This window comes from Anomaloglossus baeobatrachus, chromosome 1 (assembly GCF_048569485.1).
Source record: "Anomaloglossus baeobatrachus isolate aAnoBae1 chromosome 1, aAnoBae1.hap1, whole genome shotgun sequence".
NCBI classification, from domain to species: Eukaryota; Metazoa; Chordata; class Amphibia; order Anura; family Aromobatidae; genus Anomaloglossus; species Anomaloglossus baeobatrachus.
The window spans coordinates 822304310-822318275 of NC_134353.1; the positions used below are offsets into that span (position 1 = coordinate 822304310).

At 42.6% G+C, this 13966-nt stretch overlaps 1 protein-coding gene across 6 annotated transcripts in view; it reads left to right on the top strand.

Annotated features, from left to right (window-relative positions):
* KIAA0825 (KIAA0825 ortholog) overlaps window positions 1–13966 on the top strand; it is a 785365-nt gene that overhangs the window by 351337 nt on the left and 420062 nt on the right. For all 6 annotated transcript variants that reach the window (XM_075325095.1, XM_075325097.1, XM_075325094.1 and 3 more), the window contains one exon: window positions 16–155. In XM_075325095.1, coding sequence (XP_075181210.1) covers window positions 16–155 — 140 coding nt within the window. The remainder of the gene's footprint in view (window positions 1–15; window positions 156–13966) is intronic.

The window sequence follows — 13966 nt, forward strand, 5'->3', positions numbered from 1 at the left end:
CTTACGTTTTGAAAGAACTCCATCAGCAGAAGAAATGGCAGTCCAGGGTCAGCTCAAACTGCTCTTATCCCAACCATGCTGTAATTGGAACTTGCTGCTCGAAACACTGCTGCATCCTGATTGTCTCATCGCTAGAACTTTGCTGACTTGCTCAAGTAAGTACATCTGCTATTTCATATATCTCTTACAGTATGGAAATGGGCAATATAGGTAGCACACAATACAAGTGACTGCTTATATATGTACGTTCAGGTTCTAACTGTATGCAAAAAAAAAAAAAAAGCTTTAAGCCCTCTGGTGACTTAGTAATTACAATTTGCAGTATAAGGTTTATAAGGCAGGCGGGTCTATTGAGGGTAGTGGGGCTGAAATCCAATCTAATGCAAAGCAGAAATGGTTTTACTGCTGAGATCTGATTAGGGCGGTAGTAAATGATTTGCTGATCAGGATTATGCTAATTACAATTAGATTAATAACGCTAACGTTTTATGGTTTGAAAATAAAATTTTAATATTTTGTGTATTTTGCATAGTTTCTTTCATCACTGTTGTCTTTTTACTTTCATAAATAGTACGATTTTCTAGATACTTAGTATATTTATATTACAAAACTATAGCTTGCATGTGGCATTGTGAAGATGGATGATATATTTATCAGGGAACTGTGCTAGGACCGATTCTTTATAATCTCTTTATTAATGACCTTGTGGATGGGATTGAGAGTAAAGTGTCAGTTTTTGCTGACAACACCAAACTATGTAGGATATTAAAAACGCACCTTGATAGTACAATATTACAAAATGATCTGGATAAGATGTCGGAATGGGCAGATACTTGGCAAATGAGATGTAATGTTGATAAATGTAAAGTAATGCACCTGGATGGAGTAATCCTATAGCTGCGTATACATTAAATGGAAGTAAACTTGGGACTACAGAACAGGAGAAGGACTTGGTTATTCTGGTTACAAATAAGCTGAGCAGCTAAGATGGAACGTTGATTTATAATATACGGTTTTTCATAAAGTGTTAGTGTAATGAAAGTTTATGGAGTTCCCATGTAATTGGCTTTGAGATGTCATTTTTGGCAATTTGCAACTGAGAGTTTATTCTATATGTTAATTAATCATTTTATATGATCGAGATGTATCTTGGCTTTACCAGCTTTAATAAAACAGATTTGAAACAAATAAGCTGAGCAGCAATATTCAATGTCAGGTAGCAGCTGCAAAAGCAAACAAGATTTTAGGGTGTATAAAAAAAGAGATTAGATCCCGTCATCCCAACATATTGTTACCCCTCTATAAATCACTTGTAGGGCCACATCTGGAATATATGATCTTCTTTTGGGCTCCACATTTTAAAAGGGATATTCAGAAGTTAGTCAGTTTAAAATCGGGCAACTAGACTATTACAAGGAATGGAAGGCCTCCCATATGATGACAGGTTAAAAAAGTTTGATTTGTTTAGCTTAGAAAAAAGGTGTCTTAGAGGAGATCTCCTTTCTATGTATAAATACATGTGTGATCAGTATAAAGGACTGGCACATGACTTATTCCTTCCAAAGACAACACTAAGGACCAAGGGGCACTCACTGCGAGTGGAAGAAAAGCGATTCCGGCAGCTAAATAGGAAAAGGTTCTTTACAGTTAAGGCATTCCACAGTCTGACTGCTCTATCACAAGAGATAGTAATGGCAAATACTATAACAGCTTTTAAAATAGGGCTGGATGATTTCCTCAGTACACACAACATTGTTGGTTATAAGTGACTTAAGGCCACTTTACACGCAGAGATAAATCTTTGGCAGATCTGTGGTTGCAGTGAAATCATGGACATATTGTTCCATTTGTACACAGCCACGAACCTGCCACTGATTGTCCACAATTTCACTGCAACCACAGATCTGCCGCAGATTTATCTCTGTGTGTAAAGTGGCCTTTAGTGACAAAATATCTAATTGGTGGAGGAAAGTTGAACTAGATGGACCTAGGTCTTTTTTCAACCTATGTAACTATGTAACTATGAAACGATGTAATTTTGCAGACAAATATAAAGTAAGCCGATATACACATTATATGGTTATTAGAAGTACTGAGTTATTAACCATGGAATGGTAAGGTGAATTAACAAAAAAAATCAGCATTCAATGATTGGCCATTGACAAAATATTTCATACAACTGGACAGCAAATGACTTGTTAGATGTTTTCCTAGGAAAAAAAATAATTGTTCTCTCATTAGGTTGCTTAACAAAAACTTCACCAAATTGTTTTTATAAATTGTCTATCAAGTCCCAAATAATCTAAATTGTGATTTTTCAGTTTTTAGCACAGGAAAGGTAGCCAAACCTATAGAATACTTACGACTGGTGACTGCTTATGGATATTTTCCAAGCAGTAAGGACAAATTGATTAGTTGTCGACAAGCCAACAGGAAGGTTATGATATAAAATTATTGGTGTGAAACTCTGAAAAAGGATGCCAAGCCAAAAGATATTCCATGCTTACTAGAAAAAGGAATATATAGGTAGGGGCATTACTGGAAATGCCCTAATAAACATGTCTCATGAAACATCAAAGAACTAGGTTATAAAGTTGACAGTTTGTTAGCACTTATACAGTGATTTACAAAAGTATTCACCCCTTTGGCTTTTACCTATTTTGTTATATTACAACCTGTATTTAAATATTTTTGTAATCTGATTTCTGTGTGATGCATCAGCACTGAATAGTCTAAGTTGGGGAAGTAAAGTGAGAAAAATATAGGCAAAAATTTAAAATTCTGGGATAAAATAAATAAAAATGGACATATACATACCATATTTTTCGGACTATAAGACGCACCGGACCATGAGACGCACCCTGGTTTTAGAGGAGAAAAATAAAATTTTAAGCAAAAAATGTGGTCATAACACACTGTTTGGGGCGAGAATCTGCTGCTGACACTGTTATGGGGGTAATGTCCCCAAATTCTCTACTAAGGTACCCCATCCTGGTAATGATCCTCCTGCCTTGTATATATATGTCCCTCATCCTGGTATAGCCCCCATCCTGCTATATACTGCCATCCTGGTATATACCCCATCCTGGCATATGGCCGCATCCTGCTATATACCCCCATCCTGTGGACACGTGCGCACAGCGATGACATCATCCCTGTGTGCACCGCTAGTCTCCACACACAGCCGCGGCCGGCAGACAGGAGGACGAGTGATGCAGCATGGATCTTGGCCGGTGCGTTTACTGATTCCCTGCACCCCACGCTGATGATAATGCGCGGGGGGCAGTGAATACAGCCGCACATGATCACTCCAGGGTGTAGTTGCCAGGGTGATCATGTGGGCCGGCTGTTTAGTATGCGCACATCCCCCGCCTATCATCCTGCCCACCTGTCAGTGCCAGCTTCAGCGCTGAGAGATGATGGGTGGGATGATGGACGTGCATATGAAATGAGCGGGCCCACGTGGTCACGGTAGGCGTTGCTGCAGCCTGCTCATGCCCCCGATGACCCACGCCACTGCAGCACCCTCATTCCACGCAGCCATGCCCTACATTCAGACTATAAGACGTACCCCCCTTTCCCCCAACATTTGGGGGAAAAAAAGTGCGTCTTATAGTCCGAAAAATACGGTATGTGTGTACCCCTTTTACTATGAAACTCCTAAAATTTTCTTCTGCAAGCAATTATCTTCATATGTCACATGCTTAGTGAAAGGAAGTCCACCTGTGTGCAATCTAAGTGTCCCGGGAATGGTCAGTATATATACACCTTTTCTGAATGACCACAGAAACTGCAACAACATTCAGCAAGAGGCATCACTAAACAAACACCATGAAGACCAAGGAGATCTTCAAACATGTAAGAGATAAAGTTGTTGAGAATTACAAGTCAGGGTTGGGTTCTAAAAAATATTTCAATCCCTGATGATCCCCCAGAGCACCATTAAAACCATTATCAGTAAATGAAAAGAACATGATACCACAACAAAGCTGCCAAGAGGGGGCTTTCCACCAACACTTTAAGCCCGTGCAAGGGGGGCATTAATCAGAGAGGCAGCGCATCGTCCAAAGGTAACCCTGAAGGAGGCTGCAGAGTTCCCAAGCTAAGACTGGAGTATCTGTCCATACACCCACAATAAGCCATTTACTCCACAGAGCTGGCCTTTATGAAAGAGTGGCCAGAAAAAAGCCTTTACTTACATTCAAGAATTGGAAGGCTCATTTTGAGTTTGCCAAAAGACATGTGGGAGACTCCCCAAATGTATGGAGGAAGGTGCTTTAGTCAGATGAGACCAAAACTGAACTTTTTGGTCACCAAGGTAAATACTATGCTTGCTGCCAAACCAACATTATTATTATTATTATTTATTATTATAGTGCCATCAATTCCATGGCGCTTTACATGTGAAAGGGGTGTACATAATAGGGACAAGTACAATAATCATAAACAATACAAGACACAAAGAGGTACAGGAGGAGAGAGGTCCCTGCCTGCGAGGGCTCACAGTCTACACCACTCATCACCTCAAGAACTCCATTGTAGCATCATACTGTGGGTTTTTGTTTTGTCAGCAGGGAGAGGGAAAATAGTCTGAGTTGGGGAAAGATGGATGATGTGAAATACAGATACCCGTTTCAGTCTGTTAGTGATTTCAGACTAGGACGGAGGTTCACCTTCCAACAAGACAATGGCCCAAATCTACTGCTAAAGCAACACTCGAGTGATTGAAGGTGAAACGTTTAAATGTATTGGAGTGGCCTAGTCAAAGCCCAGACCTTAAACCAATTGAGAACCTGTGGTCAGACTTGAAGATTGCTGTTCACTAGAGAAAACCATCAAGCCTGAAGGAGCTGAAGGAGTTTTTTTCTTGAGGAATGGGCACAATTCCCAGTGGCAAGATGTAAAAAGTTCGAGAATTATCAAAAGCAACTTGCAGCTGTAATTGCCGCAAAAGGAGTCTGTGCAAATTACTGACTGAATAGTTACATACACTGAAGTTTTCATTTATTTTATCCTATTTGTTGTTTGCCTCACAATAAAAAGAAAAACAAATGTTCACAGTTGTAGGCATGTTCTTTACATGAACTGATGCAAATTCTCAAAATACAAACAAACAGTTAAATTCCAGGTTGTGCAGTAGCAAAACACGAAAAATGCCAAGGGGGGCTGAAAAGGGTTCTCTACTACTTGGACAACCTCTACTTATTCCGGCATCAGTCTCCCTGCCTTGGGACATTTCAGCTGGATGTGAGGGGCTGTGCTGACTCCCTGCTGAAATGTCTGAAGGCGGGGAAACAGACGCCTGGCGCTGATAGGTCTCAGAGCCCAGGTGTCATAACAATGTCATATGGGCCCTGTGAACGGGGCTTCAGACATTGCTGGAACTACGGCCTCAGTAAAGGCTTATTTCTTTTTACAACGGCAAACCAGGGGAATGAGCAGGGGATGTCCAAGTAGAGGACAACTCCTTTAACACTTTCGCAAGGCACTGTATACATCCAAAAGAGACATTGAGTCTTCATTCTTCTTCAGGAAATGTAAACCCTCTCAACCTTAAAATGAGTGGAGAGTTGAAGTATGATTGCACAATGTATTTAAATATAATTGACATTTCCACACAGTTCTTCACCTAATGATCTCATTGTGCAAAAAGTTAGTTTGTTTGGTGCATAGACATGGCCAAAATAGTCAGCCGATGATGGGAAGCATCGGTCCATGTAGGGTGAGATATCGTGTTTTCTAGTGATTTTAGTAATCACACGTTACCCTTTTTTTTGGGGGGGGGTTCAGCAGTGTGCCCTGATGAGGTGTAAGAAGCCAGGCACCTGCATGTCCAAGTTGCAATAAATGTTTCTGTTCTATAGTAATCTCTTTATTTGAGTATTTATGATAGATTTGACTTTAGTTTTATGAGGAGTTTGATGTACTTTCCTCTCATCCTGCCTCACCGTAACCCGACTGGTTATCCAGTTTTATGTGAATAATGTGCTATGTGTAGAATTAATTAGAAGCACTATTATAAGTCATTAGGGCATTTAATGAGAATTGCTTCTATTCAACTGCATTAGCATTGTCATTAGACGATAAACTGAAACTTGAAGCAAAGTTTGATAGTTGGATCATGTTGACATTCGAATATAAATTAAGATGCCATCTTAATAACTGTGGTAACCTAGGACGATATAAATATATAAAAACAACAAGTACAAATAGTATGTATTTAGTTTTGTGAGATTCATGTTATCCCAGCTTATTTTCCCTTTAGTTTTAACATTACTTTTGACTATTTTGTGCTACTTTTATAATTTACTATTTTTTTTTGCATATTTACTGTAAATCGCAATATATTAATAAAAACAAATGTGAAAAAAACACTTAGTAAGGTTAGGTTCCAGGATGAGTATTTTGTGCAGTTTTTATGCTGTAGTTTTGCACCAATCAGCTAGATTTCTCTATGGAGAAAATACCGAAATTAAATGGATATTTATCGTAAGAGAAATTTACATTTTTATTTCATGTATGTATTGTAACTGCAAAAAAACTCACCAGATTGTCAGGACTGTTAAGCTGAAAAAAAAATTCTGAACTCTGATCTCTGTATGTAAATTGCTTTGTTACCTCCCGGTTAACTCATAGCCATAACCTTTTTTTCCCCCTATTGTTATCTCATGCTATCCAAACTCATGCTCCCCATTTTAACTTGCAAAATCAATAAAAACAATTGAATCACAAAATTGCAATGCAATTAAATTTCCACAGATTAAGAAAAAAAAACACCTCATAGTATGTATGAAATGTCTATGAATCTCATATACTTTGCTGGAACATTAAGGCGGGCTTTGCACATTGCAACATCGCAATTCGATGCTGCGATGTCGCACGCGATAGTCCCCGCCCCCGTCGCAGCTGCAATATCTTGTGATAGCTGGCGTAGCAAACATTATCGCTACGCCAGCTTCACATGCACTCACCTGCCCTGCGACCGTCGCTCTGGCCGGCGAACCGCCTCCTTACTAAGGGGGCGGGTCGTGCGGCGTCGTAGCGACGTCACACGGCAGGCGGCCAATAGGATCGGAGGGGCGGAGATGAGCAGGATGTAAACATCCCGCCCACCTCCTTCCTTCTCATTGCAGCCGGGAGGCAGGTAAGGTGATGTTCCTTGCTCCTGCGGCTCCATACACAGCGATATGTGCTGCCGCAGGAACGAGGAACAACATCGTACCTGTCGCGGCAGCGCAATTATGAAATAGTCGGAGCCTGCATCGATGATATGGTAACGACGCTTTTGCGCTCGTTCATCTTATCATCTAGGCTTTACACACTACGATGTCGAAAGTGACGCCGGATGTGCGTCACTTTCGATTTGACCCCACCGACATGGCACATGCGATGTTGCAGCGTGCAAAGCCGCCCTAAGACTGCATGCCCACGATCCGGGTTCACAGTGTTTTGGATGCAGTGTGTTTTCCCTGCATCCAAAATGCTGCATTGTACAGTATAAGCACAGTGGATGGGATTTTCAGAAATTACATGCCTACTGTGCTTGTTTTTCCCTCAGCGAAATTGACCTGTGGTGCAGATTCCCGGCCGCAGCATCTCAATTCTTTACTGTGGAGATGCAAGTGTTCTCCTCAGAGAGAACACCGCAAGAGACCGCAGCTGCCCAAGTCCGGATCGTGGGCACAAGCAGCGGCGGTCTCCTGCGGAGGAGACTCACGGCCCGCAGGTCAGGACCTGCCACGTCTAGAATACGGCGGGTTCTGATTGTGTGCACATACCCTTAGGCTATTGCGCACAATGCGTTTTTCGCTGGTTTTTTTGCGCATTTTTTGGGTACATTTTTATGCGTTTTGGGGCTCAAAACTGCATGACTGCTTCCCCAGCAAAGTCTATGACTTTTCATTTTTGATGTCCGCACACAACTTTTTTTTTTAAGCTGCGTTTTTGAGCTAAAAAAAAATGGACATGTCAATTCTTTCCTGCATTTTTCTGCATTTTCCCCCCATGCAATGCATTGGAAAACCGCAGAAAAACGCAGAGATCAAAAACGCAGCCAAAAACGCACCAAGACGCGGTAAAACCACATGCGTTTTTACTGGTGCGTTTTTTTGCGCGTTTTTGCCGAGGGTGCGTTTTTATGCGTTGTGCCTTTTTAGTGACCAAAATCACACAAAAATGCAGCGTCAAAAAAACGCTCAGTGTGCACATAGCCTTATACGCTGCATTTTTTTGCTCAGAAAATATATAGCATCAAATACTCATCATGGTATCTTAGTATAAAGGAAGAAAATCTGAGTAAATTGACAAGAATGAATCTAAATGTTTTATTGCTTGTTTGTATTACTACTAACAAAAGTTTGCCCCATGACTATCGCTCGGTCGTCTGATGGTGCAGCACAGTTTATCCCTTCTGGTTCCGTATTTTAGTGTTTATTTATGTTATATCCACATATTTATAGAAATTGGACAGATGAAAGAGCGCTTAGCATTACGGGGGAGGACATGGTGAAAAGTGGATGCTAACAGCTTTGACTGTGCAAAGTTTCTACTTTACTAGATTGTGATATCCAAATAGTTTTTCTCATTAGTGTTACATGACCTTCAAAGCCCTCGGTGCCATTTGTTATTTTAATACCCAGTTAATTAACATCTTCAGTTTTATCTGCACGGCAAACGCTCTTTGTTTTATCTAAATTATTTACACAGGCAACAAATTATTGGCCGTGGAATTGAGCGTGTAACTTGTGTCGTGTACAAAAAGAAAATGAAGTCATTTCAATGCGATGTTCAGCCGCACATCTCCTCATAGTAAAGCAGAACTAATGAGTAGATACCTAGCAGTACGAAAGAGCAAAAACAGCAAAATAAAATGGATAGCAGTGCTTCTTACCATTAAAGAGATTATCCACTACTGATGACCTATCTTTAGGATAGGTCATCAATTTCTAATCTGCCGGTGTCCGACACCCCACACCCCCTCCCATCAACAGTTTAAGGTGCCGCAGGCAGCTGAAGATGCTCAGTTCTGGAGTGCCCCAACTTCTGATAGCGGCCATGGCCGGGCACTGCACATCCACTTCCTATTGATTTGAATGGGAGGCGGATGTGCAATACCCGTCCGCGGCTGCTGTCAGTTGACGGTGCAGCTCCGGAACAGAGTATTTCCATCTGCCTGCTGGCAGCACTGGGACCAAGAACAGCTGATTGATGAGGGTGCGGGGTGTTGGACCTCGGCCGATTGGACGTTGATGACCTATCCTAAGGGGTACTTTGCACGCTGCGACATCGCTAGCGACATCGCTAGCTGATTGTAGCGATGCCGAGCCCGATAGTCCCTGCCCCCGTCGCAGATGCGATATCTTGTGATAGCTGCCGTAGCGAGCATTATCGCTACGGCAGCTTCACACGCACTTACCAGGCGGCCAATAGAAGCGGAGGGACGGAGATGAGCGGGACGTAAACATCCCGCCCACCTCCTTCCTTCCTCATTGCAGGCGGGACGCAGGTAAGGTGATGTTCCTCGCGCCTGCGGCTTCATACACAGCGATGTGTGCTGCCGCAGGAACGAGGAACAACATCGTACCTGTTGCTGCAGTGAAATTATGGAAATGACCGACACTACACAGATCACCGATTTTCGACGCTTTTGTGATCGTTTATCGGTGCTTCTAGGCTTTACACGTTGCGACGTCGTTACCGGCGCCGGATGTGTGTCACTTTCCATTTGACCCCGACGAGATCGCAGTAGCGATGTTGCAACGTTCAAAGTAACCCTAAGTTAAGGCCATCAATCTAAAACTAGTGACCGGCCACTTTAGGCTCACAAAGCTGTAAAAATGTAATGATGACACAATACCTTACTCTGTCTTGTTGGTAGTTTTCTACCTTGCACAAACCTCCAATACCCTTTTCTCTTCTCACTGGAATATCTCCTCACTGGACCTGCTTGTCATGTTTCTTTAAAGGAGCACTCCCACAAAACATTTTATTACCTAACCTGTCTATATGTACATGACATGTACTGTAAGATTGGTAATTTACTCACTGATCGCGGTTGTCCGCATTCTGGGTCATTTGACTTCTATTCCAACTTGCTAGATTACACTAGGGTTTATGTGTGAGGCCGAAATTGTTTTTACAGTGTAAGTCTATAGAGCCTTGTTCTGACTGTAAGAGCGATTTCAGGCTCACACATAAACCCCGGTGTGATAAAAATAGAAGTCATGTGACTTAGAAAAGAACCTCATTGGTGCTAGAAAATGGAGAAGACAACAGGATATTACATGTACATTTATACTGGTTTAAACAATAAAAAATTTTGTGTTGGTGCTTCTTTAAGTGAAGAGGGGAAATGAGCACTTGACTAATCTATCTCACAGGAAACAAGTGATTGGACAGTTTGAAATCCAGCATGTCGGATCCCTTTCTTTTGGATTTGCTGTAAATAGTGATTAGTTATGAGTGAACCTGAACTGTCTGTATCGGATGCCTAGTGTCCATGTACGGAATCTGAACATGGACTTCTCAGGGTAACCCTTGTGGCTGTTCGGGTTCAGCCACCCGGAAAATTATAGACATTTTTTTAAAAAAAGAAAATAAGAAATAAAGCAGGACCATTATACTTACTGAATATAATGAAAGACAGCGTCCCCAGGGGTAATCTTCAGAAGAATCTATATTCCATTCAGACAGAAACGTTTTACCCTACAATTGGACTTTATCATGGTTATATTATGAGCTAATTACCAAGAGGATCCCTTGGATTTTTAACTTGCGTCCATTTTCCTTATGAAGAATTCCAACTGAGGTGCCGCAAACAACCTGTTTTTTTCCTTCGCTAAACTTACTGAGTCTCCTATGGGTCTGTAACACTGCTTCAGGGTCTGCTCATTAACATTCATACATATTCACTGCTTCCCCCACCCACCATCAGTCCCGGCATCTATGATTGGTTGTAGTCAAACCATGCCCCCACTCTGTGGGACAGCATTTCTGATTGGTTGGAATCACACACGCAGTCTGCGTTCCTATAGTGGTATAAAAATAAATTAAAAAATGGCATAGGATTCCCCCTATAATGTTATACTCAGCGCAGATAAAGTATATGGCTACAGGCTGCAGCCCCAGTCGTGTGCTTATCTTGGTTGTATTTCAAAATAAGAGGAACCCTATGTGGCTTTTTCAATTACTTAAATAAATCATTTATAAAAAGGTGTGTGGTCTCCCCCCCAATTTTGATATACAGCCATGATGCCAAAAATCACATTAAAACCACATTGTTTTTGTGTCAGCAGTGTCTGCCTAAAGCCGCAGCCAGCAGTTATGTTTTCTAATGTGCCCAAGTGCTGCGAATTCAGTATGTAGTAGAGCCAACATCATTGTGGAACTTCATGGGGATTATGACAGATCTGGCTGTTTGGTGGGTTAATAAATTGGAGAAAGAGGGTATTTCTTTTTGTATTATTTTTTTCAAAAAAATATTTTTTGGTGTTTGTATTTATTTTTTTCACTTATAGGATTAGTAATAGGGGGTCTCATAGGTCTCTGCCTATTACTAATCTATGGCTAAGTGGCAGCTGTGAGCTGTCATTGACCCCTTATATGACCTCGATTGCCACTGTTCCAGGGCAATTGGGATGAGCCTGGTAAGACGCTGGAATTGTCATAGCTAATGAATGTGACAATTCTGGGCGGCTTTGGGCTGATATTTTTAAGCTAGGTGAGCCTTGTAGCTATGGGCCTCCCCAGCCTGAGAATACCAGCGCCCAGCTGTCGGCTTTATCAAAATTGGAGCGAGACTGCACGCTGTTTTTTAAAACTATTTTTTAAAATAATTAAAAAAAGCCACATAGGGGTTTTTTTCATACACAACCAAGATAAGCACACAGCTGAGGACTGCAGTCTGTAGCCGTATGCTTTATCTGTGCTGAGTATCACAATATGGGGGGACCTTACGCAAATTTTTGTAATTATTTATTTTTACATTGCTATAGGGACACAGATAGCATGTGTAATTCCAATCATAGATGCTGTCATACAGGGTGAGGATGCGATTTCACTGCAACCAATCATAGACGTCGGGACTGACAATGGGTGGGGAAGCAGTGAATATGAATGAGAGTTAAATCAATCTGAAAGCAGTGTGATAGCCGCCCGGGATATTCGGTAAGTATAATTTACAGCCCCCTAGCCGTTTCTACCATCATTTTACAATGTTTGGGTCCCCATAGACTTATATAGAGTTCGACATCCGGGCAGATGTTCAGGTTCAAGTATGGTTCTGAACTGCCGAACCCAAACATCTGCGGCTTTGCCCATCTCTAGTTGTGAAATTTCTTTAGCTTGTGTTGCTACCTCACCCAAATTAAGCCATGCCTCTACACATGAGAAACAGGCACAGAATCTGAGAAATAATAACCATTTAGAATTTTGGGATTTTACAGTTAAGGAATATGTTTCATTTAGCTGAATAATCCTATTAAGAAGAAGCTTGGCTGGTTCTGCAAATAGAGAAAGAACAATCTGTTCTAGATTTGATTTTATCAAGTAACTTCTCTCCTTACATCGACCAGGCCAAGAAGATAATTTAAAGTTGACATTTCAATGCAAAAAGTGTTAGCATGCCATCTGCACATTAATAGAATTAAAGCACACTTTGCTGCTCTGTTTTATGTTAACATTAACATCTACCTCCTCAGCCGTGCACATTTATGAATGTGCAATTGCTGGGCGATTAATGAATATTTTTAATAGGCGATCAGCACTTTTTTGTGCTTTCCATTTACGTGGTAGTCGTGTACCATTAACCATTCACCCCATACAGAGTTGGTTTCTGAAAGTTGCGGCAAGGTATGTGACTGTTGTGTGAGATTTAACTATGTTACATTACTGTGTATATTTCGCGGGCGGGGGTGCAGACCTCGGCAGGGGGGCTACTTGAGACGCTCGGATCCGGGATCGTGGCTGTGGCTCGAGTGACAGCCGAATCCGGAGCTCTTGCAGCAGCCCGTTGCCCACAACTTAATAAAGGGGTTATTTACAGGGGAAAGTTTGTCAGTGATGCCACCCATGGGTTGCGGTGATAGCTGGTGACACCGCCACTGCCTTGGTATGGGGCACCCGGGGCTGATGGAGCGGGGCAGCAGGATGGTATCCCCTCCACGGGTAGGGGAGGTGTTGTCCCGGGCCCAGGTGTAAGTGGAGTGCAATGCTCGGACACAGTCTGCAGGCTGGACCGGATGATACCGGTGTACTCACAGTTTTTGAAAAAGTCACACAGAGTCAAAGTAGTAAACCAAGTGCCAGATACCGGTAGCCTCTGGAGAGGTGTGCTCGGGTCCCGCACACTGGTGAACAGAACAGGCGCCCTTCCTCCTGCACTCTAGTTTGGTGTTTCGTGTGTTGACTAGTCTGCATGGAACGGGAAAAGTCCACTCCCGGTGTCTTTGCTGTGGGAGCTGTGTCCCGCAAGATCTGACCCTTGGGATTTTTGCAGGCACTTGCAGACGTCCTATCCATTGCATTCGGCTTCCGTCTCGCTCTATCTGGGCTACTCGTGGGACAAGATCTGGAACCTTGTCCCCTGCTGGCTAATTGACAAGGTGCTTGCAGCTGTCCTCGCCCTGGGGTCCAGGTACCCCGACTGTGCATGGCCTCCGGACCGGATTCCCACTGTCGGCACCAGCGGGCTACAGCCCTGCCCCGGTCCACTTAAGGTCTCCTGCGACCGAATCTCCATCGCCTGTGGCCCTGCTCTGCCGTCTGCCACCTAGTCAGCTCAGGTAGTCCGGTAGTCTGGGAGCTACAACCCGCGACTACCACTTAACTCCTCTCACTTCCTCTGGCCAGACTCATCTGTCGTGTTCCCTCCCCTGACACCTCAGAACCCCTAGGTGGGTGTCACCATCTGCCTGGCCCCGTCCACTAGTGTGTCCCTATTGTCCTGGGGGGGTGACTAGGCTTTGTG